The sequence below is a fragment of the Seriola aureovittata genome, chromosome 5, assembly GCF_021018895.1.
Source record: "Seriola aureovittata isolate HTS-2021-v1 ecotype China chromosome 5, ASM2101889v1, whole genome shotgun sequence".
Lineage (NCBI taxonomy): Eukaryota > Metazoa > Chordata > Actinopteri > Carangiformes > Carangidae > Seriola > Seriola aureovittata.
Genome location: NC_079368.1, coordinates 8,696,348 through 8,723,207, shown reverse-complemented (window position 1 = coordinate 8,723,207; position 26,860 = coordinate 8,696,348). Strand labels below are relative to the sequence as shown.

The 26,860-nt window shown below is 42.4% G+C and overlaps 1 protein-coding gene across 4 annotated transcripts in view; it reads left to right on the top strand.

Annotated features, from left to right (window-relative positions):
• lmx1bb (LIM homeobox transcription factor 1, beta b) overlaps window positions 1-23,141 on the top strand; it is a 56,309-nt gene extending 33,168 nt beyond the window's left edge. For 3 of the 4 annotated variants that reach the window (XM_056377490.1, XM_056377489.1, XM_056377491.1), the window contains exons 4-9: window positions 15,662-15,894; window positions 17,944-18,119; window positions 18,661-18,738; window positions 19,124-19,190; window positions 20,423-20,584; window positions 21,731-23,140. In XM_056377490.1, the coding sequence (XP_056233465.1) occupies window positions 15,662-15,894; window positions 17,944-18,119; window positions 18,661-18,738; window positions 19,124-19,190; window positions 20,423-20,584; window positions 21,731-21,888 (874 nt within the window). In that variant the 3' untranslated portion in view covers window positions 21,889-23,140. Of the gene's footprint in view, window positions 1-15,661; window positions 15,895-17,943; window positions 18,120-18,660; window positions 18,739-19,123; window positions 19,191-20,422; window positions 20,585-21,730 lie in introns of all 4 variants that reach the window. The other variant, XM_056377488.1, reaches the window with a different exon arrangement.
• Window positions 23,142-26,860: the final 3,719 nt, after the last annotated feature.

Genomic DNA, 26,860 nt, shown 5'->3' with positions numbered 1-26,860 from the left:
CCTTTGTGGGCTTATGACAGTCTCAGTGCTGGTCTGCTCATTAAATAAGTGCCAACATCAAACAAAACATATTGACTGTTAAGCATAGATTGAAGGACAGTCTCTCCACAAACTGTAGATGCAATGGCAAAACACTCTACTACACTCACACGATGACGGTTTGAGGTTCTCTGCTCTTAGAGTAATATTTTTTTTCTTAATATCTATGATCTTAAGAGGAATTTTGGCGGTCGAAAGCAATGTACTCAACTGCTTTTAAAGGCAGTTTCATTTCAAATAAAATGCAACATGATTATCCATGGTTTTTTAAGGAATTCGCTTTTTCTGAGTTCAACTGGATTTCACTGGGAAACAAAACTTCTGAGTCGAGGGAGAGAACCGTAACGTCTGAGTGGTTGTGATGAGGAAAATTTAGGATACAAGTGTCAATTAAACCCAACATTCACATACACCTTTCTTCACTGGAGTGCGAGAGTGACTCCCAAATCACCATAAAACCACTCTTTTAAGCTCAGTGGTTTAATTGTGACCTGCTGGAATTACCTCAGAGTAGCACTACCACTGGGGCCATGAGGAATCAACTGTTAATAGTTGTCACACTTCTCAATCAGTCTAGATCTTCCGTGGAGGAGCCACGAGCCTCTGAAGTCAATTGGGCTCCTCTGGAGGCCGGGGTAATGTAATGAGGGACCACTCTGACTGAGGGCCCGGGTCTCCTCTCTCCACAATCACATAATTAATCTCCTGATTCTACCACTCACCGTGTCATGACAGATGCGTTTGTGTTTGGTGCATAATGGTGAAGTGTTCTGTGCTTCCCACATGCCTCTGTTTTGGAAAATGGTTATAAAGCCCATTCCTTTACAGCCTGCAGAGGGTTACATACAAAACAACACTCCCTTTGGGCCCTATTAGGAGACAAAGAGAAAACACACACACTTCTCAAGCAGGTATCCTAATAATATGTCGGCAATTTAGATAATGACTGGGAGTGAGATAAACTGAAGTGTGTATTACAGGTAATTGGATCTGCAGTGTGTTGGCTACCTAAGCATCTATTGGGATGTGTATTGTGAGCTTACCAGGGGCATTAGGAGATGGACTGTCAATGATACGTATTGTAAGGCTTTCTAGCATATTCAGTTATAATGGCTGATCTGAGATATTTCATCCGCCCACACCCACGGACATCATCAGAGCCCGGAGCGATTCAGAACTGGCTTCGGAGATCTGTCTCAGGACAAGGCCGACTTTACATCATTTCTCCTCAGATCCCCGCCTCTCGCCAGCACGTCCAGTTAGTCACAGGATGACAAATACAACACCCGGGGCTGTCAGAATGATCAAGTTGAGGGAGGTTTTTTTTTTTTCTCTTTCTCTCTTCTCCAAGGTGAAGCCTAGAAAAGTTGGAGCCATAATGAGAGTTGTCAAGCCTGTGAGGTGAAGCGCAGAGTACAGCAGGTGGTGGGAACAACGTACAGGATGCCTTTTGGGACCTAGAGGGCTGGATCTCCTTGGCCTTTTAAGAGATTACCTTGGCAGTGTAAGGAGAAGGTCTACCCAGAGGGTTTAGGGGGGAGATAGACCAAGCAGCCCATTACCAATACTACAGAGGACCCTCACAAGCTTCATTAATAATCTGATGATGAATCACTACTTTAATTGGACCTTTATGGCTGTTACCTAATCCCTAGTCCCATCTTCTCGACTCAATTCGTAATGGGGTGATAGTTTGTTTTTATTTCACACAATAATCTTTTTTTTTTTTTTTTTTAATTGATTACATTTTTGTTACTTATTTCATGAAGGATGGGTTAGATAACAAGGGATTGTGGCTAACGTGACGACTCCTTCGCTCCTCTCCCTCAAAAGAGTCAATTTGCAGTCTTTGTTTAGATGTGTCCATATGGTTCAAAGTGCTGTCTGTTTTAAGACTACACACAGGGTCAGATTTCTCCCACTCTTAATTAGATGAGGGATAGTCTAATTAAATCAAATTCATTATCCTCAGCTCTAGAAATCAAGAGGCTCTATTGGAAATAAGGTTAGGCTCCCCCTCATCCATCATGCCCTAACTAACCAATTTACAGGCCAGCCTTTTGCATGAGGCATTATTACCTTGTCATAAACACTTACCTTTAAAATCCTCGAATCAAGCCGTGATATGCTAAGCTTTTATCACATTAGTTTGTGCTACTGTGTCAGCCTCTTTCTGCCTAAGATAAAGTAGGCTCCCGAATAATTATATTAGCCACATAAGGCGGAGACAGTGCAAACGACTGCTATTTAAAACCGGCTGATAATTCTGTATAATTAAGACATAGTACAGTTCCTCACGCAGAAGAGGGATTGCGGGTTTTTCTGCGGTGAAACAATGAAAAACGGACCAAACAGCGCTGTTTGTGAGGCTCCGCAAGACTGAAAAGCATCACATTCGTCCGTGAAAAGTTCCACCTCAGTCATGCACTATAACTATACACTTGGCCACGCTCGGCCTGATTCCTGAAACTGTGAGTCACTCGGCATCCATTGTCTAGGAAACACAAAAAGCTACCATCCTGATTATTCTGAGCTCAGCTGATCTATCTGAGGCGACGAGCCATTCATCATACGACTCGTCTTTGATATTACTGATGCCGAAACTGATTAAAATGCTCTGTTTTAATAAACTGTCGCAGCAGTGTTTCGCAGTTTAGATCTTTGCATATTTATATCTGATCATTGCAGTTTTAGCATGCGTGTAGTGCGGTAAAGATGTTCCAATGCTGTTGCTTAAAATTTATAACAGTCCACCGTAGGGCCACAAGCCCCTTAAATGCCACTCGGTGTTGGAGCCATATTCTGAAACACATGAGGCCTGTCCTCTGATCTGTGTTGGAAAGTGAATTAGTAAGCTCCATTCTAAAGCCAGTGATAGCAATGGGCTGAGAGCAGTGATTTGTTGGCAGTGTATATTACAGCCCACGGTCAGGGAGGGAGGGATCAGAGAAGCGTGTGTGTGTGTGAGTGTGTGAGGAATAGGACAGGGGGCCTTATCACTCAGTGTTTACTCACAGTAAATTGAGTTGAAATAATAGTCTTTCTCTGAGGCCAAACAATGGAGCAGGCTGCAGGCCGAGGGCCCAGGCTGGTGCAGAGCTGGCCTGCGCCACTTCAAAATGAAAGACTGAGCCCGGGGCCATGGGGAGGAGGCACGGTGGGAGGGGGGGGGGCCTTTATGTGGACAGCTACACCAGTCGCGGAGCTGACACCCCTCTGACAGGCACCTGGGTAGGACAACGGGGAGAGAGGAGCGTGGAGCTGGGAGGAGGAAGGGGAGGGGGGCGGAGGTTAGTGGGGGTGGAGTGATGAGGCCTCGGGGCTCTGTCATTAGGTTGGTGGTGGAAAGGAAGATGACTGCCCCGAGGACAGAGGAGCGACAGGTCCCCGTGGGACAGAGACCGCAACCTCTCATTCCCCTGGGTCTGCACCGGTACTGGTGGGACATGTCAGTCTGTTAGCCCCCCCTGCTTCAACACGCTCACATAACCTCTGGCTATGGGCGAGCTCCAGGAGTCTAACCTGCAGAGAGAGAGAGTGTGTGTGTGTGTATTTGTGTGTGTGTGTGTGTGTGTGTGTAAGCAACAGAGAGGCAGAGCCTGAAAGAGAGAGGCGTAGAGAGCATATCCATGTAGTGCATGGACCCTCCTTTGCCATTGTTTCTGCGTGTGTGTGCTTCAGCTGCACCTCAGCTCTGCCTCTTCCCCTTCATTTATCATTCTGCAGCATAAAGTGCTGCCACAGCATTATAGAAACAGCTGCTTTTTTCAGACATCCAGAGAGAATGGGCTGCTCTCCGGCACACAAAGACACTCCTGGCCCTAAAGAGAGTGTAAAATTGGTGGGTGAATACAAACCTTTTTCCTTGCTGAGAGGGCTGACCACGGGTGTCACTGTGGCGGCAGACATTGTCATTGCAACTGAAGACAAATAAGGATCCATATCGGCCCAGTCATGTGTACAATGAGTGGCAGGGGCACCGGAGAGATCGGCCTTGTTCTCAGTCAAATATGCATAACTACAGCTGCTGCCGCATCACGCTCTCTTGAGAATTCATATGAGGCCGTTTAACCGGGCCTTGCATGTATGAGTCGTCCGAGTCGAGGCACCTGTATCTCCCTGCTCTCCACTACAATACAATGTCAATTTATTGAGTCCTGCGCTAAAGCAAAGGGAAAACAAACCATGTCAGTGCTCTTTTAGGGGGTCATAATGCAGTCACTAAAGGGCTGCGGTAAGTCCACTGCGCTGTCTGGAGCTAGGCGCCGCAGGGCCATGCAGATACACTGTCGGTTGGTTTGTAGAGACCAGGCGTGCCGTGCCATGCTTCACCATTCCATTCTGCCTTAAAGGCTCCACGTGGAGAAAAGGGAATTTTGTCGAACCTGTTCTCTTCCAGCTGGAGAGATGAGATTTTACACTCCGCCAAACACACGACAGAGAAATGCTCAGCGTGTGTGTGTGTGTGTCTGTGTGTGTGTGTGTGTGTGTGTGTGTGTGTGTGTGTGTGTGTGTGTGTGTGTGGCTGTGTGGGAAAGACAGAGTAAAGTAGAGAGAATGAGCAGAGGAGGCATCAGACAAACTCCTCTGCCAGACCTCCTGGGGCAAAATGCATGCTTGAATACTTTAGGACATGAACAAAATAGTTTCACAGTAACATTAGCTGCTACGATGGAGAGAGAATTTCCCTTTCAAGATTAAAGACGCAAACATGCACGTACACAAAGCAGGTTGCAGCAAGTCCAGACAATTCATTTATTGTTCTTTTAGAGTTATTTGTACCTAGTGTGGAATGTACACCGTAGATGATAATGATGAAATCATCCACAGAAATGTTTTGTACTGCGGTTGTTTTTTTTAAAGCTACAGAGTAGAACAACAACTTTGTTCTACATATTTCAGATGTGAGAATGAGCGTTGTGTATCCATGACCATAGATATAGGAACCACAGTTCTGCAAGACAGAAATGGCAAATAACATCAGAAATATATATGTAGAGACTAAATTATTTTAAAGTATAGCTTTTATCAACAAGTATTCACATACATTACTTAAGTAAAAGCAGCAATACTGGAAAACAAAAAAAAACTCCAGCATTGAAAATGCAATTTGAAAGGTGCATAAATATTTTAAGCAAAATTTACTTAAAATATCACAAATCAAAGTACTCATAATTCAAATATACAGCTTCCGTGCTTGTTATACCATTGCATTTTATATTATTGGATTATTAGTAGCATTTTACTCAAGCTGGTCAAGGTGGAGCAAATTAACTGTGCTCTTGGGTAGATTAAACAATGCATCATGATTTATAACCTCATCATATGTTTTGTATTTCAAATCAGTAAAATAAATAGTAACTAAAGCTGTAGGAGAGTAAAACGTTTCCTCTTTGAATTGTAGTGGTGCAGAGGTGGCATTAAAAGGAAATGACTTAAATAAAGTGAATTAATTTAGTTCCACCACTCGCTCGTTTGTAGCCAACACTAAGGGTAAAACAGCCCCGTTTTTTAATTGTATTTCAGACATAACAGTTATCGGTCTTGCATCTGTGAATATGTGTGAATATAAAAATGGAAACCATGAACATAAAATCCAAGTATCAGAAATCAGTATCTAATTTTGAATGGAAATAAATAGTACTGCAGTGGAAGTGTGCAATTGGATGACTTTTACCAACATGTACTGTATGTGTCCTGGCAGAGCTGAATTTTACAAATATCTCAATCTTCATTTCATTGCGTCCAAGGTAACTAAAGAGAGACCCGTGGTGGGTGGAATGGGGAGCATTTGGCATTTTGGTGAACACAGTGTGAGTCTTCAGTAAAGCTGGAGATCTTTTTTCTTTTTTTTTTTAAATTCTTCTAATATAAATTCATCACTTTTATGTTTGACTCTCTCAGCCAGACACTCTTAAATCAAACCAATTGGGAAAGAGTGTATTAAAAAAAATAATAATGACGATTCAAAATTACTTTTCCCTCCCTGTCGACCCTCAGCCCCCTGGAATTTGTAGGTGGTCTCAATAATGTAGCTGATGGTCTTTAGTGAAACAGCAGGATTTTGGTTTGCTCTGCGGTGTATGTGCGCCCCTCTGTCTGTTTGACACATTCCAACACTGCACCCCTCTCCAAGGCTCCTAACTACCAGCCAGTCGCCATGGTTACAGCCATACATCCATGCCAGCCCTTCACACTCAAAGACATATTTGTTTGGCTAGTGTAGCTACGTTCCTGACAAAAAAACACAGCTTTTTAGCATAACACCTGCTAATCTTGGGATTTAGCTCTTTGAAGAGGATTGCTGATCAGAAATTCAAATATATTATTTGAATGCTAATCTGAATGTTAATCCCTGGCCCCCGGGTCTTAAAGCATCCTGTCTTTCAATAACAATGTTTATTTTTCATTTGCTTTCCCTTTTTTTTTTTCATTTTCTCTCACCCCCTTCCCCTTCCACCCCTTATTTAGATCTGTAATCTATTCCCTCAAGGATAATATAGGTGGAGTCATCTTTTAAAGTGTGTGGCAATTCAAGAGCATCTATGATTTAGATGCTCGAAGAGAGACGCATTATTATCATTCGTTCTGATGAGAATTAAAGTTGATGGTTAAGGTTGCACGGGATGAAACGTGATGTATCCTACCACAGTCCTTTACATGCCTCTATTCTCTGATTTTCAGCCATGTCTTATTTTAAAAGTCTTGATATTTTCTTTAAAATTTCTTTGAAAGAAATGAGAATGAATATTGTTTCTCATGAAAAAAGGCAATACCGTGCTTCTTTTTTTTTTTCTTTTTTTTTTTCACATACTCATTCTACCTCTTGTCTATTTTCCTGGATGTTATCTGCATGGCTATGCATCTATGTATCTGTGTATCCGTGCGGCTGAACGTTAGCAACTACAGGAGATGAGTGGGTGGCTGATCTGGGAGGTTTGGATAAATAAATGCCAAAAAAGAAGTATATAATGATAATGAAAGACAGACCAAACCTAAACATATACATCCTTATAAAAACTACTCCTGCTTATTGACATATCTGAGTAGTGAACATGGTGTACATTACTCTATAATTGCAAACTGTATATCCTCATCCAGTGTGCAGACTCCTCACCGTGCTCGCTGCTCCTTTGATATCTGCTTCTATAGCGCTGACTTTTGTCTTGGCGAAGACACACAGAGAGAGAATCAAGGGCAGCAGGATCACACACACATGAATCCGGATCATGTGAACAACGTCTAATTCCTGGTTGCCTCACATTCTCTCCCTCCAAACTAATTTTGGGCTTAGACTGAATCTCTGGTAAGTAAACAGTAACCCCCCCCCCCCTTTTCCTCATGCAACCAGCCTCCATCACAATGATCTCCAGATCATCTCTGTCCATTAAAACCTCGGCAAACACTTTACTTCACACCAATATACTAAAGATTGGAGGAAGGGCAGAAGGGGGGGGGGCACACAAGTGCGTCTTTTTTCAGTCTTTCCCAGATTGTCTCTCTTTCTCCTTTTCTGCCTATTAATCCAGTATCTTTCAGACCTGGTAAACTCCTCAAGATGGACATTGCTTGGTTCAGGGTGGAAAGGGGTCAAGCTCCATTGGCCTCTGCACAGAGCTGTGGAATTTTTCATTAGTGCACAGCTGGGTCACAAGTGGCTCCAAAGCCGTCTTAATATTGTGTAGGCCCACAGATTAGGAGCGGAGAAAAGAAGCCAAAGCGTGATGCTCTCCACCAGACCCTGTCTTTGCATATTTGCAGACTTGTGCTTTAGAACACCTCATATTACTGTTTGTTTTATTTCTTAGACCCAGAACCTCTGGGTCAATAGTAATTATAAAGCCCTCCAATCCAAATGTTGTTTTTTAACCATTCCAGCGCTGAATCTGTAAGATGAGTCCATTTATTTTCTTACAATAAAGAAAGTAAAGTATCTGAGCTCTGGTCAAAGCTTCTCGCACGTTTTCACTTCATGATTTAATCTAGTCTTTTAGAACGTATTGTTATTTGACTGGACATGAGATCATAGTTGTTTTTATTTCTCCAGGAGTGATATAAGCGCTCTGATTTGTAGTGAACTTCTGAATCACCCTCTCTCATCAAAAAAAGGCACAAAAAAAAAAAAAATACAGGAATAAACCTGTGTATCTGTGGGCAGTTATAGCCAGCCATAGCTGTATAACATGTGATAGCCATTACACTTATTGTAGCCATCACTCTCTTTGCTCTCCCAGCTCTTTCAGAAGCGGCAATCACTCGTGGTAGCCTCGTCGAGCGGGCCAAGCCCTTAATAGTGGGCTCTGCTCCACCTCACACAGATTAACTTGGAAGGGTCGGACAAACAGACACCCATGGAATTATTATTAAAATATATAAAATGGCTGCACGTGATTTTTAATGGGAGCTATCCCAGGCCCTGGTTCTTTGCTTTTACAGGGAGCGTGTTGTAAACATGTCACATCTCCAGCGGTGATGGCCCTCACAAACAGCTTACTGGAGTAACGAAAAGGCCGAGCTAAGCACTTTATAGCAGCCTTGTAATTCACAACCTCCTAATTTATTTGTTCAAGGATCAAATAGGCTTTGAGAACAGGTAAAAAAAAAAAAAAAAAAATAGTGGGAAAAAAGCCAAAATGAAAAAAAACACACATCTTTACAATCATAATTTCCTCACTGGTGTCACTGCACAGTGTATGCGACCAACGATATTTGTTCTGAGCTCTAAAAACGTAGTCTAGATGTGATGTTGCACTCATTTTACATACTCGGGAACACCAGCTGTCCAAACAGCATCATGTGTGCCTGCCTGCTTACTCTTGTATTTAGATGTGTACTTAGCCTCCTCTGCTGCCCAGTACACTGTCCTTTTCACTCCATGAGCTTTGTTCTACCTGTGTGGCGGAGGGAGGGCGGGGGGATTATTTCCATGCTGTTTCCCCAGTGACTCATTAGCAGATACATGCAAAGGAGAAGCAATGGGTCGCTTGATGCTGCAAGATAATTCTTAGCATACCGCTGTTGCTTTTAGAGCTTTGTATGAACATGCAGTATTGATTGTATTAAGCGTTATGTGTTTTTCTCATATCAATAGAGTACTGGCCATGAGAAACATTTGCTTTAAGGTATATATATGTGTGCGCTATTTGCATGTTTTTAGACTCAGAATACACATTAACACCACATTCCTTCTCAACTGTATTTCCGGTGTTGGGTAATCTGTGAAACACACAGCCCCTGGAATGAGATCATTTGAATAACGACTGAAGGGTTAGGATTTCTTTGTGCAGCTGTGCAGTATAGCGTTATGTACAAATATGACTGGGATCTCTGTCTGGCCGGGGGACTGGTCAGAGGAGCTGCACATTCCAGCACATAGGAGCTCATGCTGCCGTAGAAATGAAGTGGCCATATTTATTTTCACAATAGCCGACGTGTGGGATAGATGATCCTGGAGACATTTCGCCGCAGACTAACTGTAACCAGCATCTTTTTATAGATTCACTATAGCTCTGTTCAGCAGCTCTTACTAAGTGTGCTCCCTCTGAGATGCAGGGCAGGTGCACATGCATACACTAACCACGTCGAACACGTCTCGGCTATTATCTTCACTATGCCAAGTGCAATCAGCCCGTCTCGTTCCTCCCCTGTGAGCTCGCAGGCAGCCGGTGCTGCGCTTCAGTGCGGGGAACAAGCAGAACCCTGTGGCCAGAGCTGTGTGATGAAGAAGGCACCTTTGGGCCATTAGTGGTGTACACATCTCCCGTTAATGTGTTTTACTTTTACCTGCTGGGAGTTTAATTAAAAAACAAAGAGCCTCAATTTAAAGGCCATTATTATGCTAATGTAGTAAGCACGAGATGGTGATTAAGCAGCTTTTAGAGCTGACTGGAGCTGGCCCTTGGGAGCAGAAGGATGGCACTTTTTATTTGGCTTCATTACTCTCCATGAATCTATGCTCCAAAGAGAAATGCTGATACTATGAAACAAGGTCAGCTACTGAGATCATTTATGAAGACAGTATTATCACTACCACTTTTTTTTTTTTTTTGCACATTACTACTCATGCAGACTGAAAGTTTGTTTTAACCTTCTCACAGAGGAAGGATGAACGGTTATGTGCCTTAGCTGGATTTATATAAATATGCAAATCCCACGTGTTAAAGCACAACTTTCTTTTGGGGTGCACTTTTATCATCAGCCCCTCTGCAAGCAATCAAACGCTCATATTAGCCAATTCCAGGTTGCTATTTTTAGGCCAGTGTGGTCAACATGTAGTGTCTGCTGCATGAAGAGGACAACAGGGCCGTACATAACAAAGTAATTTTCCTGATGTTGAGACAAAGTTGAAAAGGTTTTTGCCGTCGTTCATCCAAAACATCTGGGCATCAAATGTTTTCCTCTTTGACCGAAGCTCTTGATACTGTTGCTAAGAACCAATTTTCACACACTGAGGCGTGTCTCATGAGAGCCGCTCAACAATTGGGAGACCTCTGGTGCCTCTGGTGTGAGACAGATCCGTTTGTTGTCATTCCAGACAACAAACAGAACAAGATTCCACCCAAAAATTTGGACAACAAATGAGCTGTTCATTAAATAAAAGCATTTGGTTGAAAAAAGTTCTTTGAGGAGTGTGAAAACTTTAAAACGGTACTTTTTGACAATTTAAAAACGTACGTTACGGCTTGTTCTGTACAAGAACCAAACTGTAAAAACGACAAGTTGCGGTTTTACACGGGCTTATGTGCCAGTCTATTTGTGGTTACATAGGTAGTTTTAGAGGTGCTGCTAAGAGAGAGCCAGCTCTGCATTTCTGGTCTTTATGCTAAGCTAAGCTAACGAGCTGAACTTAGATTTACCAGACAAACATGAGAGAAATGTTGAACTATGTCTTGAAAGTTTTTACAGTTTTTACATACCTGTTTGCCCCCCGTTTTCAGTCTTTATGCTAAGCTAGGCTGCCCAGCTAAACTTATATTTACCGGAAAAATATGAGAGATATGTTATTCCTTGAAGGTTTTTACATACCTGTTTCCTCCTTTATTCAATCGTAATGCTAAGCTAAGCTAACCAGCTGCTGGCAGTAGCAGTAGCCAGCAGCTGGTTAGCTTAGCTGACAGACATTAAATTGATTTTCTCATCTAACTCAGCGAGACAGTGTATTTCCCCCGAATGTCAAACAATTTGTTTAACTCTCACATCTGATCTACAAGCAAAGAAACCTTCCAAATTCCAGTTTGATCCCAGATGTATCCGAGATGTAGACAGTAAAAAAAAACAAAAACTGGAAACATCGAGCGTGCACAGCTGACCGATTGCTCCACATGCCCTCCATCCTGTCCGGAGGCCCTTGTCTGACCTGCCTCCCAGGCCTCATCTCTCACCTCCGCAATGATTGGCATGGCCACAGGTTTCCTGCCCAAACACGAGAGCCTATCTTCAAAGTAATAGCTTACAGCTGCTGCCTGGATAATCCTCATCCCCTCTGTCTTTGAAGGGATGCCGTGACATAATAGCCCCGGCTATTCTTCCCTAAATTGTTATGGTATTTCTCCAAGCGTTGTTCAATAGCGAAAGGGGAGTAGGTGAGACTGTTGCACGTGTTGCTAAATGTAGCATGATTATCAAGAGCCATAAGCAGCTCCGTGCCCCCCCCCAAAAAAAAAAACACCCCATCCCACCCCACCCCTCCCCCCGTCTCTCTCTCTTATTCTTCTGGCTTCTTTTATCCCACCCAGTCCTCTTGATGCTTATCACTGCGGCAGAAGCATTAAATGTAATGTCTGTAGAAGGGAAATCATTGGCAACATGTGGTGAGAGCTTAAGATGTTGTCACACTTTAAGTTGCCCATAATCTGTTCAAAGGGAGAGTGCAGTTCTCCAAAGTGCCTGGAAAAAGGGGGGTGGGAGAGAAGAAGAGCAGCAGAGAGGGCAAAGTCTCTCAGCTGCACTTGGCTCGGCTGAAGTGTTCATCAGACAAATAACTGTCGGTCCCTGTTGGCTTTTGTCTTCTTCGTGGTGCTCTTTTTATTTTTTGTCTTGCATTTGCTAAAAACACAGCTTGTAGTGTTACAAGCCTCAACAGTGCGATAATCTGTCTCGGGGAGGGAGAGACAACCATAGATAACGTAAGAAAGGACAGACAAGGGATTAGAGGTATGTGGACACAGGATTAAAACGAGGGACGTAATGATTCCTGTGGGAGAGAGGTATATGTGCTGAGATGGACTCTTTTCATTTATGAGTCCAGTTCTGGGGAGGCCTGGGTAAATATTGACAGTTCTTTCTGCTTGAGATGCAGCCATTGATCCACACAGGAGGGGTCTCATCACTTGATCTGTGCGCTCAGGTGTGGGAGGAGGGAGAGCGAGAGCTGGGACGCGGCTTGTCGTGCTGGTGGTCCTCTTTGTGGTGTCTTTTATAAACAGACTATAGCTTAAAGGTGCTGATCGGCCTGCCTCTGCGACACCGGGAGTCGTGTTACCGGAGCAGCTGAACGCCCAGAAAGTGGATTTTAGGTGGATAGAGGTCTTAGTGTGATGGGTCACTGGGATCAAGTAGAGGCAGAAAGTGGTAAATGATCACCTAAATCACTTTAAGTCTGATTCCAGTCGCACCGACAGCTTCTTTGATATCTTTGATATCCCGGTAGAGCTTGACAAAAAGCTGTGAAATCTCCTTTCCAGCTAATGTTATCAGCAGCCCATGTCGTCCTGTTTTTCTATATATAAAATCATCATTTACATCCTCTCCTCTGTCTCCCGTTGGCATGCTGGCTCACTGGCCTGGTCCTCAAACCACTAATCAGGTAATGTTGGGGAGGTTGAATGGCGTGCCTCCCCCTGGTCAACCTTCACTGCTCACACAGTGGTGTTGTTTTAAAGAGCATTCTTTAGCAGCTGAACTTGGAAAGGTATTAAAGTGGGATTAGGCTCCTCCACAATCCACTGCTTGTGTCATTCAGGGAGTTTGTGTTCTCCTCTCCCCACTGCCACCTCCCCACTCCTCCTCTGTTTGATTGTGGCTAGCCGCAGGAGTGGGACTGACTGTGCCTTTCAAAGGAGAGGGGTAGGGTTAAATCCCTAGTCCACTGCTCCCTGCTAATTCTCCTTGTTCCTTAGAGAGGGATTTACTTCTGCTGCCAGCTTCTCAAAGGCCTTCTCTGCCCATCCGAAAAGTCGCCGTTGCCTTCCTGTGGAGGTGTGGTTGCCATAGAAGGGGCGTCATGCATGGCTATTCCATCTGAACCCCGCTGAGAATGGGGACCGGGGACTGAAAACAGGCAGAAAGTCCGGATTAGACCTGAGGACAAAGCAGGACAGGAAGATTCCAGAAGGGACGAATAGGAATTACAGCAGCAAAAATAATGCAAAGTGACAGAGAGGGGAAATAGAAAAATAATGGCTTACAAGATTAGACTCGGCGAGGAGAAAGAAGAAAGGAAAGAGGGCTGAATGAGAATGTTTTCATCTAGATGAGAAGATTTGAGAGAGCGGTCGTAGGTGAATGCAGAGTCCTGGACGTATCAAAACCGTGCTAACAAGTAATTTCCTCAACTTTTTTTGTGCTCTCTTTCTTAGCTTAAGCCGGCAATCATTAGCTAAACATTAGAGTTAGAGCTGGGAACTTGTCTTGACAGATTCATCACCTCCTTTCCCTGATCCCAGCATGTAACATGCTAATCCTCCTAAAAACTAGAAACAAGTCCCTGAATATTCAGTTTATCTTTGCAGATTTGAGTCAATGTGAAATTTCCTTCTTTTAATTTTTTTCCAGAATTTTTTTATTTTTTATTATTTAAAGTGTTGCTCTTGTCTTTTATTTTTCAGTGACCAAACTTGGAGGTTTGTTTAGAAGATAGAGCCAGGCTGGCAGGTCACTTAAACGAGAGCCCTGCTTGTTTGAGATACATGCCAAAATTTCTTTTAGAAGGGATTATCCTGGAGGTTTTTCCATAGTTGAATAATAATCTTCTTAACTTATTGTAATAAATGAAAGATTAAAGGATTTTATGAACCCTCAGAGTGCTAGTTCTGATAGCTCTGTTGTTTCGCAGCTTCATGATGGTTAAACAGGAAATAAGATGCTTTAGCTGCCGCGTTCTGATCCAGATACAGGTCGTGATTTTGATTATAATGAATGGAATTAGTAAAATAACCTATTAATTGTTAGTGATGTAATTAAGATAACATAAAATGTAGCCTTGTTGATGCTGCTCTGATGAGCAATATCACAGTAATTATTTTAGAAAGCTGCACAGACAACAAAAACCACACTATCTTGTTTCCTGCAAGCATACAGCTGCTCACACACATGCACTTACATGTGTGAAACTGACTCATCCACACGCACACACACACACACACACACATACGCAGTATCACTACTCAATCAGCACCTATAACAACATTACCATAACAAAACCATCCTTTGGTTTCCCTCCTCTCATATTTACACATTATATCCATCACTATCGCTCATCCCCATCCCGGACCAGCAGATGATGTCAACTGCTCCTCTCGCTGCCTCCCTGCCTCGCACAATGAAATAGATGTTCACCACAAATAGATAGGCGGCTGCCAGCTGTCTTCCAGACCAGGGCAAACAAAGAGGCCGCTAATAAATCCAGCTTTACGGCTGGACAAGATCAACCACACTCGCTGCCTTCCTCCTCCATTTAATGTGGCTTCTTCTGAACAACAGAGGACGAATTAAATGCCTCTCAGTCACCAATAAAACAATGCAAACATCTTCCTGAAAGGATATAAAAGAAGATGGAGGTGTTGTCTAGGAAATGATGATAGAGGCAGTCTTACACCATAGAGGCATGATATTAGACAGTCAGATGAGATATGAACAGACGAGAGGGCAGCCCAGTAGTCAGCAATGAATCACGTGTGCAATATGGTATCTGATGCATATAGAGCATCGTGGATATGAAAGAAATGTGTAAATTGCCAGCAAAGGCTTGATTGGGATCAGCAGAGTTTGGTGGTCACTGCACTAGAACGTTGAGCCAGCCTCTTTTTCAGATTTGTGAGAGGGTTTCGGTGCCCATGACTGAGCTCACTTGGAATGACAGGGGACGGGGGCCCACCCTAGAAATTTTAACAGATGAGCTGCTGCCAAAGGAGTCACCTCTTGGCTGCCCACAGGATCAGCCAGCCAACTTGACTCTTAGTCAAGAAAACCCCTGATGGTCAGCTGAAGTGAGGCTACGTGGCAGAATAAAGCCACACACCTCGCCAAAAGAAAAGCACTAAAAGTTTCACTCGGAGAGAATGTGTTGTTCTGCCTCTTAAAGGTTGTGTAGTCTCACTTTAAAAAAAAATATAATTGTTACTTTTGCCAGAGTGAATTGTAGGGTAATGAAGAATGCTATAACATATCATAGTAAGAGCACAAGTAGCTTCACAGCGTTTAAAGTTTGCCACCATCAGCCACCAAAACGCCTGAGTGCGTTGAGCTGAGCAATGGAGCATTCAGTTTCTCATGAACTGAACTTTTCATATATATAATAATTGATGAACTATTTCCTCTTTCAGGAGTTACAGTGTTGCTTTAAACAACAACAACTCTCTCTGTCACCAGCACACCTACAACTGTTACTGTTTTTCCCGTTCAGGTTGTTTGCGACCAAGTGCAGCGGCTGCATGGAGAAAATCGCCCCCACAGAGTTTGTGATGCGCGCCCTGGAGTGCGTCTACCACCTAAACTGCTTCTGCTGCTGCGTGTGCGACCGCCAGCTGAGGAAGGGCGACGAGTTTGTCCTGAAGGAGGGTCAGCTGCTGTGCAAGATCGACTACGAGAGGGAGAAGGACTTACTCAGCTCGGTCAGCCCGGATGACTCAGACTCAGGTGAGCCCTCTGCACCCTCTCACACAAGAGCGAGAACAACACGGCGGTGCTATCATCGTATGGCACCGGGGTGTTGTATTCTGTATGCTCTGCTCCATCACAGTGGGAGCCAATATAGACATCCTCCATGATGGATCTGAATCTTACTGGTTGCAGCACTACAGTGTATTATCAACATAAAAAAACAAAAAAAAAAAACACAACTGGTATTGATTTGTGCTTAAACCAGTTGCTAGGGGTTTTTCAGAGATGTTGCATGCAGCCCAGGCAGTAAAATGTTCTAACTCAGCTCCATCTGCAGCTTTTCAATGGCTGATTTTGTAGCATTCTAATTCAAGCAGGGAGCGGAGGTTTATGATACAGTAGGAAGTGGAAACAGGACGAAGCCAAGCCACCCCGTATTAATGGCTCTCTATGCGTGGGCAGGATCTGGTTCTGGAAAGAATTAAATCACTGTATCATGGTGAGTGACAGAGGGATTTGGGGCCTTTCTACAGAAAAGCCTGCGCCTCCACTCTTATCAGCTCTAGTGTTCCTCGCCTATAGCCTCCACACACAATGAGGCATCTCGCCAAGCCTCACTGTTCACTACCATCTGGCTCACATTTAGACACGCACAAAAGCGGGGAATTTGTCAAATACATCTGTGCCTGTGTCAACTTTTGTCAACTTGTGGGAATATTTGCTCTGCGTCATCCTCATTCAGTTGTGTCCCAGTGTATCGCGCAGGCATGTCTTTTTTTTTTTTTTTTGTGCGCCTCTCCGAATTTCAAGATGGAGAAAATGTTGACATGAACAGAGGTTAACCTCGGCATGTGGCAGATGAAATGTAGGTTTTCGGCAGAGAAATGTAGATACACATCGGAACCAGATGACATGAAGCACTGAGCCATCATGTGTGTGCCTCTGCTTGTAGCCACCAGACCCCAAAATCATTAGGGTTCGTTAACAGCACTGCTGCTTCTGATTTGGAGACACATGAAGTGATAATTGATGTTTTTCTTATTCATTCATTTGTTGTTCACGTTATGTTAGCATAACTTTGTGGCTTCACTGCAAAGTGATATTGAAATGCATAAATTTAGAAGTGACATATTTCACAACAAGTCATCAGCCCAAGTCTTCAGTGACAACAATTGAAACTATGTTAAAAAAATTAAAGTGATGAAAGTATAACTTATTAATTTGCCATTAATAGTGTTCGCATTCGGCTGTTGTCTGAAAACCAACAAGTTTCACAATGTTTTCATGCATTTTTTCAGTAAAGAAATATTTATGATCATTACAAAAATTTTGAGAAATCTTCTGAGTGAAATGAATAGCTCTGGGAGAGTATTGAGTGTGTAGTTATTGTTTTTGATAACTGGAAACAGCTAGCTGGTTTTAATCTAAAAAATAAACCTACAAACATATCTCAGAAATCTAATAAAAACCAAGTTATTATTTTGTTTTAATGCCACGTTGTAGGCTAGAAGCATAAACATCGCACCAATATTACTACCCAAAACTGTAATATCCTGCTGCTGCTGCTGCGGCTGCTGCTGCTGCTGCTAGTAAAAATCTAGCAACCCATATATATTTTGTCATTATTTTAAGGTCTAAAACCGAGCAAAAATTTCATTTTCTTGCTGTGTCATGGGAGATGCATTTCTCATATGTGCTCGTGTTGGCTTTTCCGTGTTGTACTTGATGGAGTATTCTTATCAGAGATTGATTTAGTGTAAATCAGACAAAGCTGAGGGCAATAAATTACAAGTGACGCAGTGTCCAGTTCAGTGACAAATGTGCATATTTCATTGTGCTCTCCAAGCAAGAGCCATAAGACTTCTGTAAGTCTAATCGTACATGTGGCCCTTTCCTTTTTGTAATAAATTGATAACAAAGTATCAAAAACACATGTGTCTCCTTTGATTATGCACTTGTGGTGTGTGAATCTCCTGGAATGGGGAAGAGCGAAAATATATTTATCAGCAGACTGTCACTGACTAAAAGGGTGTAGTCAGTTCAAGCTCGTGCTGATCATACAGAGAAATGACTTTCTCTCTGCAGAAAAAAGTGACGATGAGGAGTTGGACATCAAGCCAGAGAAAGGCATAGGAGGCCAGGGGAAGGGGGATGACGGGAAGGATCCCAGGAGGCCCAAGAGACCACGAACCATCCTGACCACTCAACAGAGACGCGCCTTCAAGGCCTCCTTTGAGGTGTCCTCGAAACCCTGCAGAAAGGTAACTCAAAGCTTAAATAATCTTCTATGACAAAGTGAGGAAAATTTAGCAACTTCTTTTTTTTTTTTCAATATTCTCTGGTCTGCATTTGGAGCAATGAACACATGGAGATTTGGATGCCGACCACGAGCCCTACAGTAGTTTCACAAATAAAATTCTCAAATTAAAAAAATCTCCCCCACCTCAGAGCCGAGCTTTGAAGTGGCAAGCAGCATTCTGTTCTGTGTTAACCGAGGCAGGCTGTTGTAACGCAGTCCGCCTGCACCAAATGTCATACTGAGATAGGAGCACTGCCTCTATAGCCCTGGCCCTAAAAACAGGCGCTGCACCCGGTCCAAAGCTTTGAAGAGGCAATAACCAAGACGTCCAAAAAGACCACTGCATTCATTCAACGTTCAGTGAAATCAAAGAGGCAATGTGCCTGTTGGGAAATGTATCAGATGTGTTCAGGAGGAAAGAAAAAAGTAGTTTTTAATGTTGTGAAGTGTTTTGTTTTTTTTGTGTGTGTGACGCTGGAAATCTTTTGTCTGGATGTGTTCAGGTGAGGGAGACGCTGGCTGCGGAGACAGGACTCAGTGTTCGGGTGGTCCAGGTGTGGTTTCAGAACCAGAGAGCTAAGGTGAGAGCAGCAAACGCAGGAGACGTTAGATTTTTTTTCCGCATACAACAGCCTTATTCCATCTTAAGAGTCCAGCTAATAAATCACTACAACTATGTGTGTTAAATTTATCACTGCATTCCTTTCACAAATGCAAAAAAAAAAAAAAAAAAAAAAAAAAAGAGCAAGGAGTTGCAACTGTAGCTCACTCTTGCATTAAATGTCTACACCCTCCCCTTTTCTGATTATTATCTCATGAAAACCTTTGATACTTTACAATGAAGTGCACTCAGATACAGATTTTACACAGTTCATTCGAGGGTGAACAGCGAGGAGCATCCTTTTTAAATTAAAGAGTGCATGTTAGTTTTGGGAGTTCTTCACAACTTTGACTCCTTCGTTTCAGATGAAGAAGTTGGCAAGAAGACAGCAGCAACAACAAGAACAACAGAATTCTCAGAGACTTGGCCAAGGTAACGATGTTGTACATACCCTGCAGACACAATGGAGGCTCATTGTCTCAAAGCTCTTTCTCTGGGAGGTGTTTAGCTGCATATTTACTGCATTTCGCATATTTCTCATTTACATTTTTCTGAATTTTTACAGCCCCCTTTCCACTCAGAAATTTGTTCCCTTACCTGGATGCCTTAAGTTTCACCGTGCAGAATGATGTATGTGCAGAGTTTGACACCAGAAGGCTGTTTTCACATTCATCTGCTTAAGGGCGAAAGTGTCTCTGTGCTCGTCTAAAATCCCAGTTTAAGGCGTGTATGTACGGGCATGATTTTGTTATATCACAAACACAAGGCAGCCAATCAGTATCAAATGTGCACCTTAAAGAAATGTGATATAGAGACATATTCATAGATTCTGCATTTTTCAATGAGGGAGAATGAGTAGATGTCATTTTAAGAATTCTTCCAAGTTAATTGAATAGTTTTATGGAACAAAAAAAAAAAACAAACACAAATAAATAGTTAAAGCAGAGAATTTTTGTCTGGTGTGGCCCTTTAAATGTTCTTTGTTTCATAGCAATGCATTGTTTTAAATGTTGACACCAAGCTGGTTAGAAGCTGTACATGAGGACTTCTTCCTGGTGACTGCTAAACATGATCGAAATACCACGGTAGACACTGAATCTGAGAATATGAGCTTCTTGTGTATAGAGATTACAAATATGTCATTGTATAAACAAAAACATTTCACATCGAAAGGAAGGTGGGAATTCATTTTGGCAGCCAAACGAAATGAATGGCAGACATCATTGATTTTGTGGCTCCGGTGATGAAGCCACAGGAGCTTTGTGTCCATCTCACCCAGTCGGTTAGCCAACAGCAGTGTTTGTGAAGGGGATTGTGGGAGAAGCCACAGGAAAGACTACTGTAGGTTACCATGGAAATCGTAGAAGGCAAGCAATCCAGGTTATTGTAGCTATTTCAAAAGCACCAAGCTACCTTCATTTCTTTTTTTTTATCACTCTCACTATCACATTTTTTGGTTCTGCGAAACTGTAACTCAGATTCAGGTGAGCTTGTGAAATCCCCAGGTGTTAAAGGGAATCTACACATCATTGGTTTTTCCCCTGTTCAGCCCCACCTGTCTGTGTGTATCCACTGTGCGTGGCTGCAGTTACATTCTGCAGATTCATCCCGAGGTTTTTTTTTCTAATGGTTTCCCCTGTTGGTTCTCTCTCTTTGTTTTGCAGAGGTGATGTCCAATCGGATGGAGGGGATGATGAACTCCTTCACACCGCTGGCTCCGCCGCAGCAGCAGCTGGTCGCCATGGATCAGAACGGTTACAGCACAGACCCGTTCCAACAGGGGCTCACCCCCCCACAGATGCCCGGGGACCACATGAACCCATATGGTGAGCAATCCACCAGCTCCCACCCCCTCCAGCCATTCCCCGCAAAAAAACACCCACTCCTGCTCTCAAAACACACACATGCCTGTCCCTTGATCAACCTCGTAGCTCCCCAGTGTGGGACATGTGTTCGGGCCACAGCCCTCCTGATTTAAGCCGCTCACAGAGACGTACGAGCAGCTTCTCCTCCCACATGAGATAACACAAGCATTCTCATAAGCTATTAGGTTTTGAAGTTCATTTTCAAATCGTTTTAATATGGTTTTAACTCTCCGCCTCCAGTTCTGAGATCTGCCCCGTTACTAATGATGTTTTCCAATGTTGGTAAAAACATGTGGTCGATGTGGACAGCTTGAGATAAAGTGCAATCCCAACAATGATTGAGGGTTGTGTGAACTAATGAATCAGAATGGGAAAATAACAAGTCTCAGATTTCTGTGTGATACAGGGAAGAATTAAAATGCGAACACGCAGGGGGAGAAAAAATCAGTCAATCAAGTGTTAGTCCACAGGATGTAACTGGAATAACACATTTCAGAGTGATGTCCTCAACAAGCCCCAAAGGGACCATTTCCCGAAGTTCATAACTTCCTTATAATTTGCCTCCATTTAGTTCTTCTCGCCAGTAAGAACCCAAATCCCCAGTCTCATCACTCTCCTTTGGTTTGGGGAAAAGAACAATATTGGCAAGGCATTAAAAGATATGTCTCAAAACACTGTCCCCATTTTGTGCAACACTATCATTAAGATCCAGAGTGTAATAAAGTTAACTATTCCCTCTAGAGAAATAACATGTTGAGGTTTTATGAAAGGCGTAAACAGTTGCTATTAACCAGATCTTTTCGGAGGATGCCCCTTGTTTACATGCTCCCTCACAGACCACAATTGTCCCAGCGAGGGCAGCAAAAAGTGAGCTTTGATGATATCTAACAAAACAGTTCTCACAATTGTGATGACACACAACAGCAATTTCTCAAAGTGACTATTAGTAATTATAATTTCCCAGTGCTGCTATAAATCTCAAATACAAGATTGCATGGATTTCAGAGTCGGAGTCGGGTGTTGTTGTGTTTTGTTTTTTTTTTTTTTTAAATGACACCTCTGCCACCGGATCCTGATTCCTATCTCTGCAATCGTCTCTCTCCATAGGTAATGATTCTGCATTCCATGACATAGACAGTGACACGTCTTTAACCAGCCTCAGTGACTGCTTCATGGCGTCGTCGGAAGTCAACTCCATGCAGGCCCGCGTGGGGAACCCCATCGACCGCCTCTACTCCATGCAGAACTCTTACTTTGCATCATGAAAGAGAGGAGCGAGGATCATCAGCACAGAATAAACTGCCCATCTCAACCTGAAGCGCGATGGCCAGGAGTTTCGACACTAACACGGACACGACACAAGAAACACCTCACCTTGCTGTGGCTCCTGGTTATGTGCGGAAGCTTACTCAAAGATAGTTAAAACCACTTGTTGTAGGACAGTGAAGATTCCTGGGGAAAAAGACTTAAATATTGTTAGAGATTATTTGGTCTGATTGTTTATCTGTCACAGGAGATATTCCTCCTTTTCTTTGTTCACTTAAAGAAAAACAAGTAGATATTGAAGCCACTGATTATTACACACTCGCAAACCAAATAACAGTGAATTTATACAGTGCATGATCAATTGTAAACTAAAACTTTTTGTAAGCCCCCCCTGGTTAAGATGTGGTGTTTGGACTGTTTCTTCTTTACACTACATGGATTTCCATGTTCACCGTTAGCATTTTGATCACTTTCAATAGGTTTAGATATTGTGTTAATAGTAAATAGGTGCAGCATGTCTGCAAGAGTGACTGTACATTTGTGTATGTATGAGAGTTTGTGGTGAGAAAGAATTGTTTAGAGGAGAAAAAAAAGAGGAGCATTTTGGTGGACAAGTAGGATCAGTGAAGTGTAAATACTTTCCCCAGGCAAATTGGATGTGCATGTTAAAAATGGAAACATTCTATTTATTTAACTATAACAGGCTCTTGAAGGTACATATTAAAACTGAAAAAGCTTTATTTAAAAAGGAGAGCATTTTTTTGTTGAGCAATTAGTGAGTTCATGAGTATCACAACTCATCTGTACGCCTTTTTAATATGAAGATTAACCCTTTTGTTTTTGTTTTGTTTTTTTTGTTTTTTGTTTTTCTTCAGCCAAGCTGTAAATGAGCAATGTTGCTATTTATTTCGTACAGACCATAAACCTTTTGTTGTCATTGTCATATGTGCATTCTCAAAATGTTAAAGTTGCTAATTGACCAAAGTTGACTGGTTTGATGAATAAACAATGTCTTTCTCCTGATAACATTAAATAAATGCCATTCAGTGATCATTCACATGGGGACATTTCAGATATCACCTGCTTCCCTGACTGATCCTCTAGCGCAGCAGCTCTACTTTGTGCTTAGTGCTACTGTAATTAGCAAATGTTAGCATGCTAACACCACTAAATGGTGAAAATACCTATTAAACATCACCATGTTAGCATTGTTGTTGTGAGCATGTTTGCATGCTCCTGTTTATGTTTAGCTGTTCCTAACTACAGCCCATTAGAGCCATTAGCATGGTCGTTAACTGTTTGTCCCAACAGTGAGCACATCCTGGTGATTCACCTATCTTGGCTGTTCTTTGACTTCAACAGGTGAACTAATATCAGCATCTTGTAACCTTGCCAGTGTGTGACTGGTCTGCAAGAGAATGAGGACACTGAGCCAAAAAACATGAACATGTAGTATGGGTGAGGTCGGAAAAAAAAAAGTTCAGGTGACATACCAGTACAGCTGCACGAGCTAGCGAGCGCGGCCCCACCTATAACCTCAGGGCTTGTCGGGCGGTTTTTTGAAAGTACCATCTGGGTGCTCCTTCATCTCCCTGACAGCTCCTCAATGTGGCCAGGCAAGCTTCCACCTCTGTGTAGTAACGTGACTATGCAAATAAGCATTTGGGATGTTCCATGTATCTATGACTCAATATGTTTTTAATGTCATACTCATGACAGGGTTTAATAATCCTGCCTGCTATTCCTGAGCTGGAGGAGCACATAAAATTGTCAAATCTGGGAAGGTGTAGAGTATGAGCGCAGTGCGGTGTATGTATGTCTCTATCTATATCAGGTCTTCAATCTGACAGCCAGGTGTTGGACTTGTTGGCAAGGTTACACTGCCATTTATCTTCACTTGTCACAGTAGGTGAATATTCCTAGAAGCGCTGCACAGTGACATCATTTTAGTGTGGAATCTGATTGGATGAGATTTGTTTAACAATTGAAATTACTGAAAAATGTATCAAACCAAATGGACTCAAAAATTAGTTTATGACTTTTTGTTTCTTTTCCTTGTTGCCTGTAGTTTGTTTGAACGAGATTTAAAAAAAAAACAAAAACTGTGAAGTTGAATAGAAAACAGGAAATAGTGCGTGTCTATAAGCAAGACTTATAAGGACAATGAACACGTCTGCGTCAGGTTTCTATGTGGATTAAAGTGTGAAAGATGTGAAAGACTGAGTAAACAGATGCAACAAAGGCTCTCAGTTACAGTAAACATGGATGAGGTTGCCACGCACACATTGTGTTTGCACGAGAAAGACAGTGCAGTTTGTTTGAACCTCTCCCTTTTCAGGGTAGGCCAGGTGATCTTACAGAGAGGTGTTCAGGTGTACAGGAGGACAGAGGGTTCTGCCGTTGACATTGTAGTGGAAATGTGAGAATAAACCTTCCAAAACCATAAATTCTCCTGCACAATGTCTTTACTGAAATATGATTATAGTTATTTATGTCCTGAACTATACACTATAATTGACAGAGTTATAGATTGCAGTCACCCTGTTCTTACATGCAAGTAAACCGTTGAGATAAATAGACAAAGTTGAAAGCTTATTTCCACTGTGGTCCTCTCAGGAAAAGGGGAAAAAACTTTAGATCAGGCAACACAGGTTAAAGCGCATATAAAAACAAAACAGACAAATGACTTTTGTATTCTTGACAATTCACTCACCATTTTCCAGTCTGATGTTGCTTTGAGGAACACTCTTCCAGAAACCTGTGGTGTGCAAAAAATGTATTTTTGCCAATAGAGTGTCTGAATCTAAAAGGAATAACATTAGTTGAACAACCTCTTGACGCATAACTGATCTCTGTTAAGACTAAAATAGTTCAGTAGCTAAGTATACCAGTTTGTTTTCATCATTCATCGACACTTTAGGAAATAGGCTTATTCACTCTCATGTCAAGATTTAAATGGGAGGATTGATAACCTTTTCATGTCTGTAGCTGGAGCCAGCAGCAGGTTGTTGATGTTAGCTTAGCATAAAAACAGAAACAAGGCTGAACAGCTGGCCTGGCTCTGTCTAAAGATATTTAAAAAAAGAAAGAATGAAAAATAATCAGACAAATAAATCAGACTATTAATTAATAAGCTTTCTGGTTTTTAAGAATTAGCTGCCTTTGTTTGGCGGTAGCTTCATATTGATCAATCTTGTCATCTAGCACTCAACAAGAAACCAAATAAGCATATTTTATTTGAACTGTTCCTTTAACTTAAGTGCATATATCTCTATTTTACAAAATATCCAGGCTTCTACCTTCTACTCTGCTCCACCCAGGCTCTAGTAGACAGAGCAAAAAAAATTCAGTTTGCTCAGGATGTATTTTATTGGCCATTTATACCTCCACACTCTATACATCCTCATGCCCTTCCGGCTTTTTTCCTACTTCCTGTCCCCGATTTCTTCGGTTCAAGCCCCCAATTTGCCAAACAGTAAAAGGCAATGAGTGAATATAACCTATGTCATTGCTTGTTCGCTGGCACGCAGACGTGAATAGGCCAAAGAAGACTCTTTGAGGTTGAGGTAAGTGTGGCCTCGATGTGAAAACAGTCGTGCTGAAACCTGAGCTGAAGACACACATGCACACATACACAAACTCACGGAGAGTTAAGAGTCAGCCTTCAGTAAACTGTTCACACATTTACTCTTCTGCCGTTCTGGCACCACATAGGAAATGAGTCTAGTGACAATATTTTCATTAGATAACCAAAATCCTGAAATTTTCCACCTGAGACACAATTGGAGGTTTGTGATTCATTTTCTCTCTTAACTGGTAGCTCCTCCAGCCCGACCCATGAAAAACATATGGCGCTTGATTTGTTATTGGGACTAATTTAAAACAAGATTCTCACCAGCTGCCCCATAAAAGCACAGCATGACTTAAGACAGTAGCTGAAGCGTAGGCAACAAGGCTGCACATCCCACCATCACCTCATCACCTTAACTCGGATCAGGCATTGACTCATTCAAACCGTTCAAAAATTTTATTTTGAAATGGCAATTGTTTTGAATTTACTGTACTTGGAATTGGCATTTCTCAATATCCCTTTTACAACAGACCAATATTACATTTTTTTGAACAAACCAAACCCAATTAATTGTTGCTTTGCTGGATCAAAAACACTCTGACGTTTGTGGGTTCAGTACAGTCTAGATTTCTTCTCATGATTTCACAGAGTTCACAGGAGTTCACGGCGAGTCCCCAGTGGAAGCGGGGGGGGGGGGGGGGGGGGGCTCTTGGGTGTTTTCGTTGGGCATATTCCATGGCGTGTGGTTAATTGTTAAGGGAGACTTGTAACCAGTGTCTGACACATATTCTTTGAGCCTTGAGGGCTTGTGCACAATCAAATGCTGTGGTTTTGACCATAGAGAGAGGGGTCAGAGCCAAACATCCAGGCATGCAAGTATGCCCTCACAGCGGTGCTTTGCTTTATTGTGTCAGTCAGCAGCACAAAACACTGCTGCCACTGTATGAGGCATTGTTTGCATGCTACAGGACCAGCGTAGACCCAGTAACAGTGGTTTACTGTTACTTTGCTGACTCCACAGTGGGAAACATATTTTACTGAAATACCACAAGTGATGCAACACAGACATTTGGACATTTGTAATAAATAAAAATACAGGAAAGTCAAAATTCAAAGGAAGGTTCAGGTGCAATCCATTACATTCATTCCTCGCGTGTCTAAAAACAAATGACCATTTGAAAATCTCCACAAACGTTTCTGGGACATGCAAACATATTGCTACAACTGTTTTTTCACCTCCTACCTTTGTTGCTGTACTGAGAAAAAGATGGTGTGGGATTCACCTCTCAGCGCCCAGGGGTACAGATAGAGCCCTGGATAGGACTCAGTAATCCCCACCACTATTGGAGCCCATCTGTTTTGGTTTTCATTTTTCTGCATTATTAGTGCTTATTGGTACA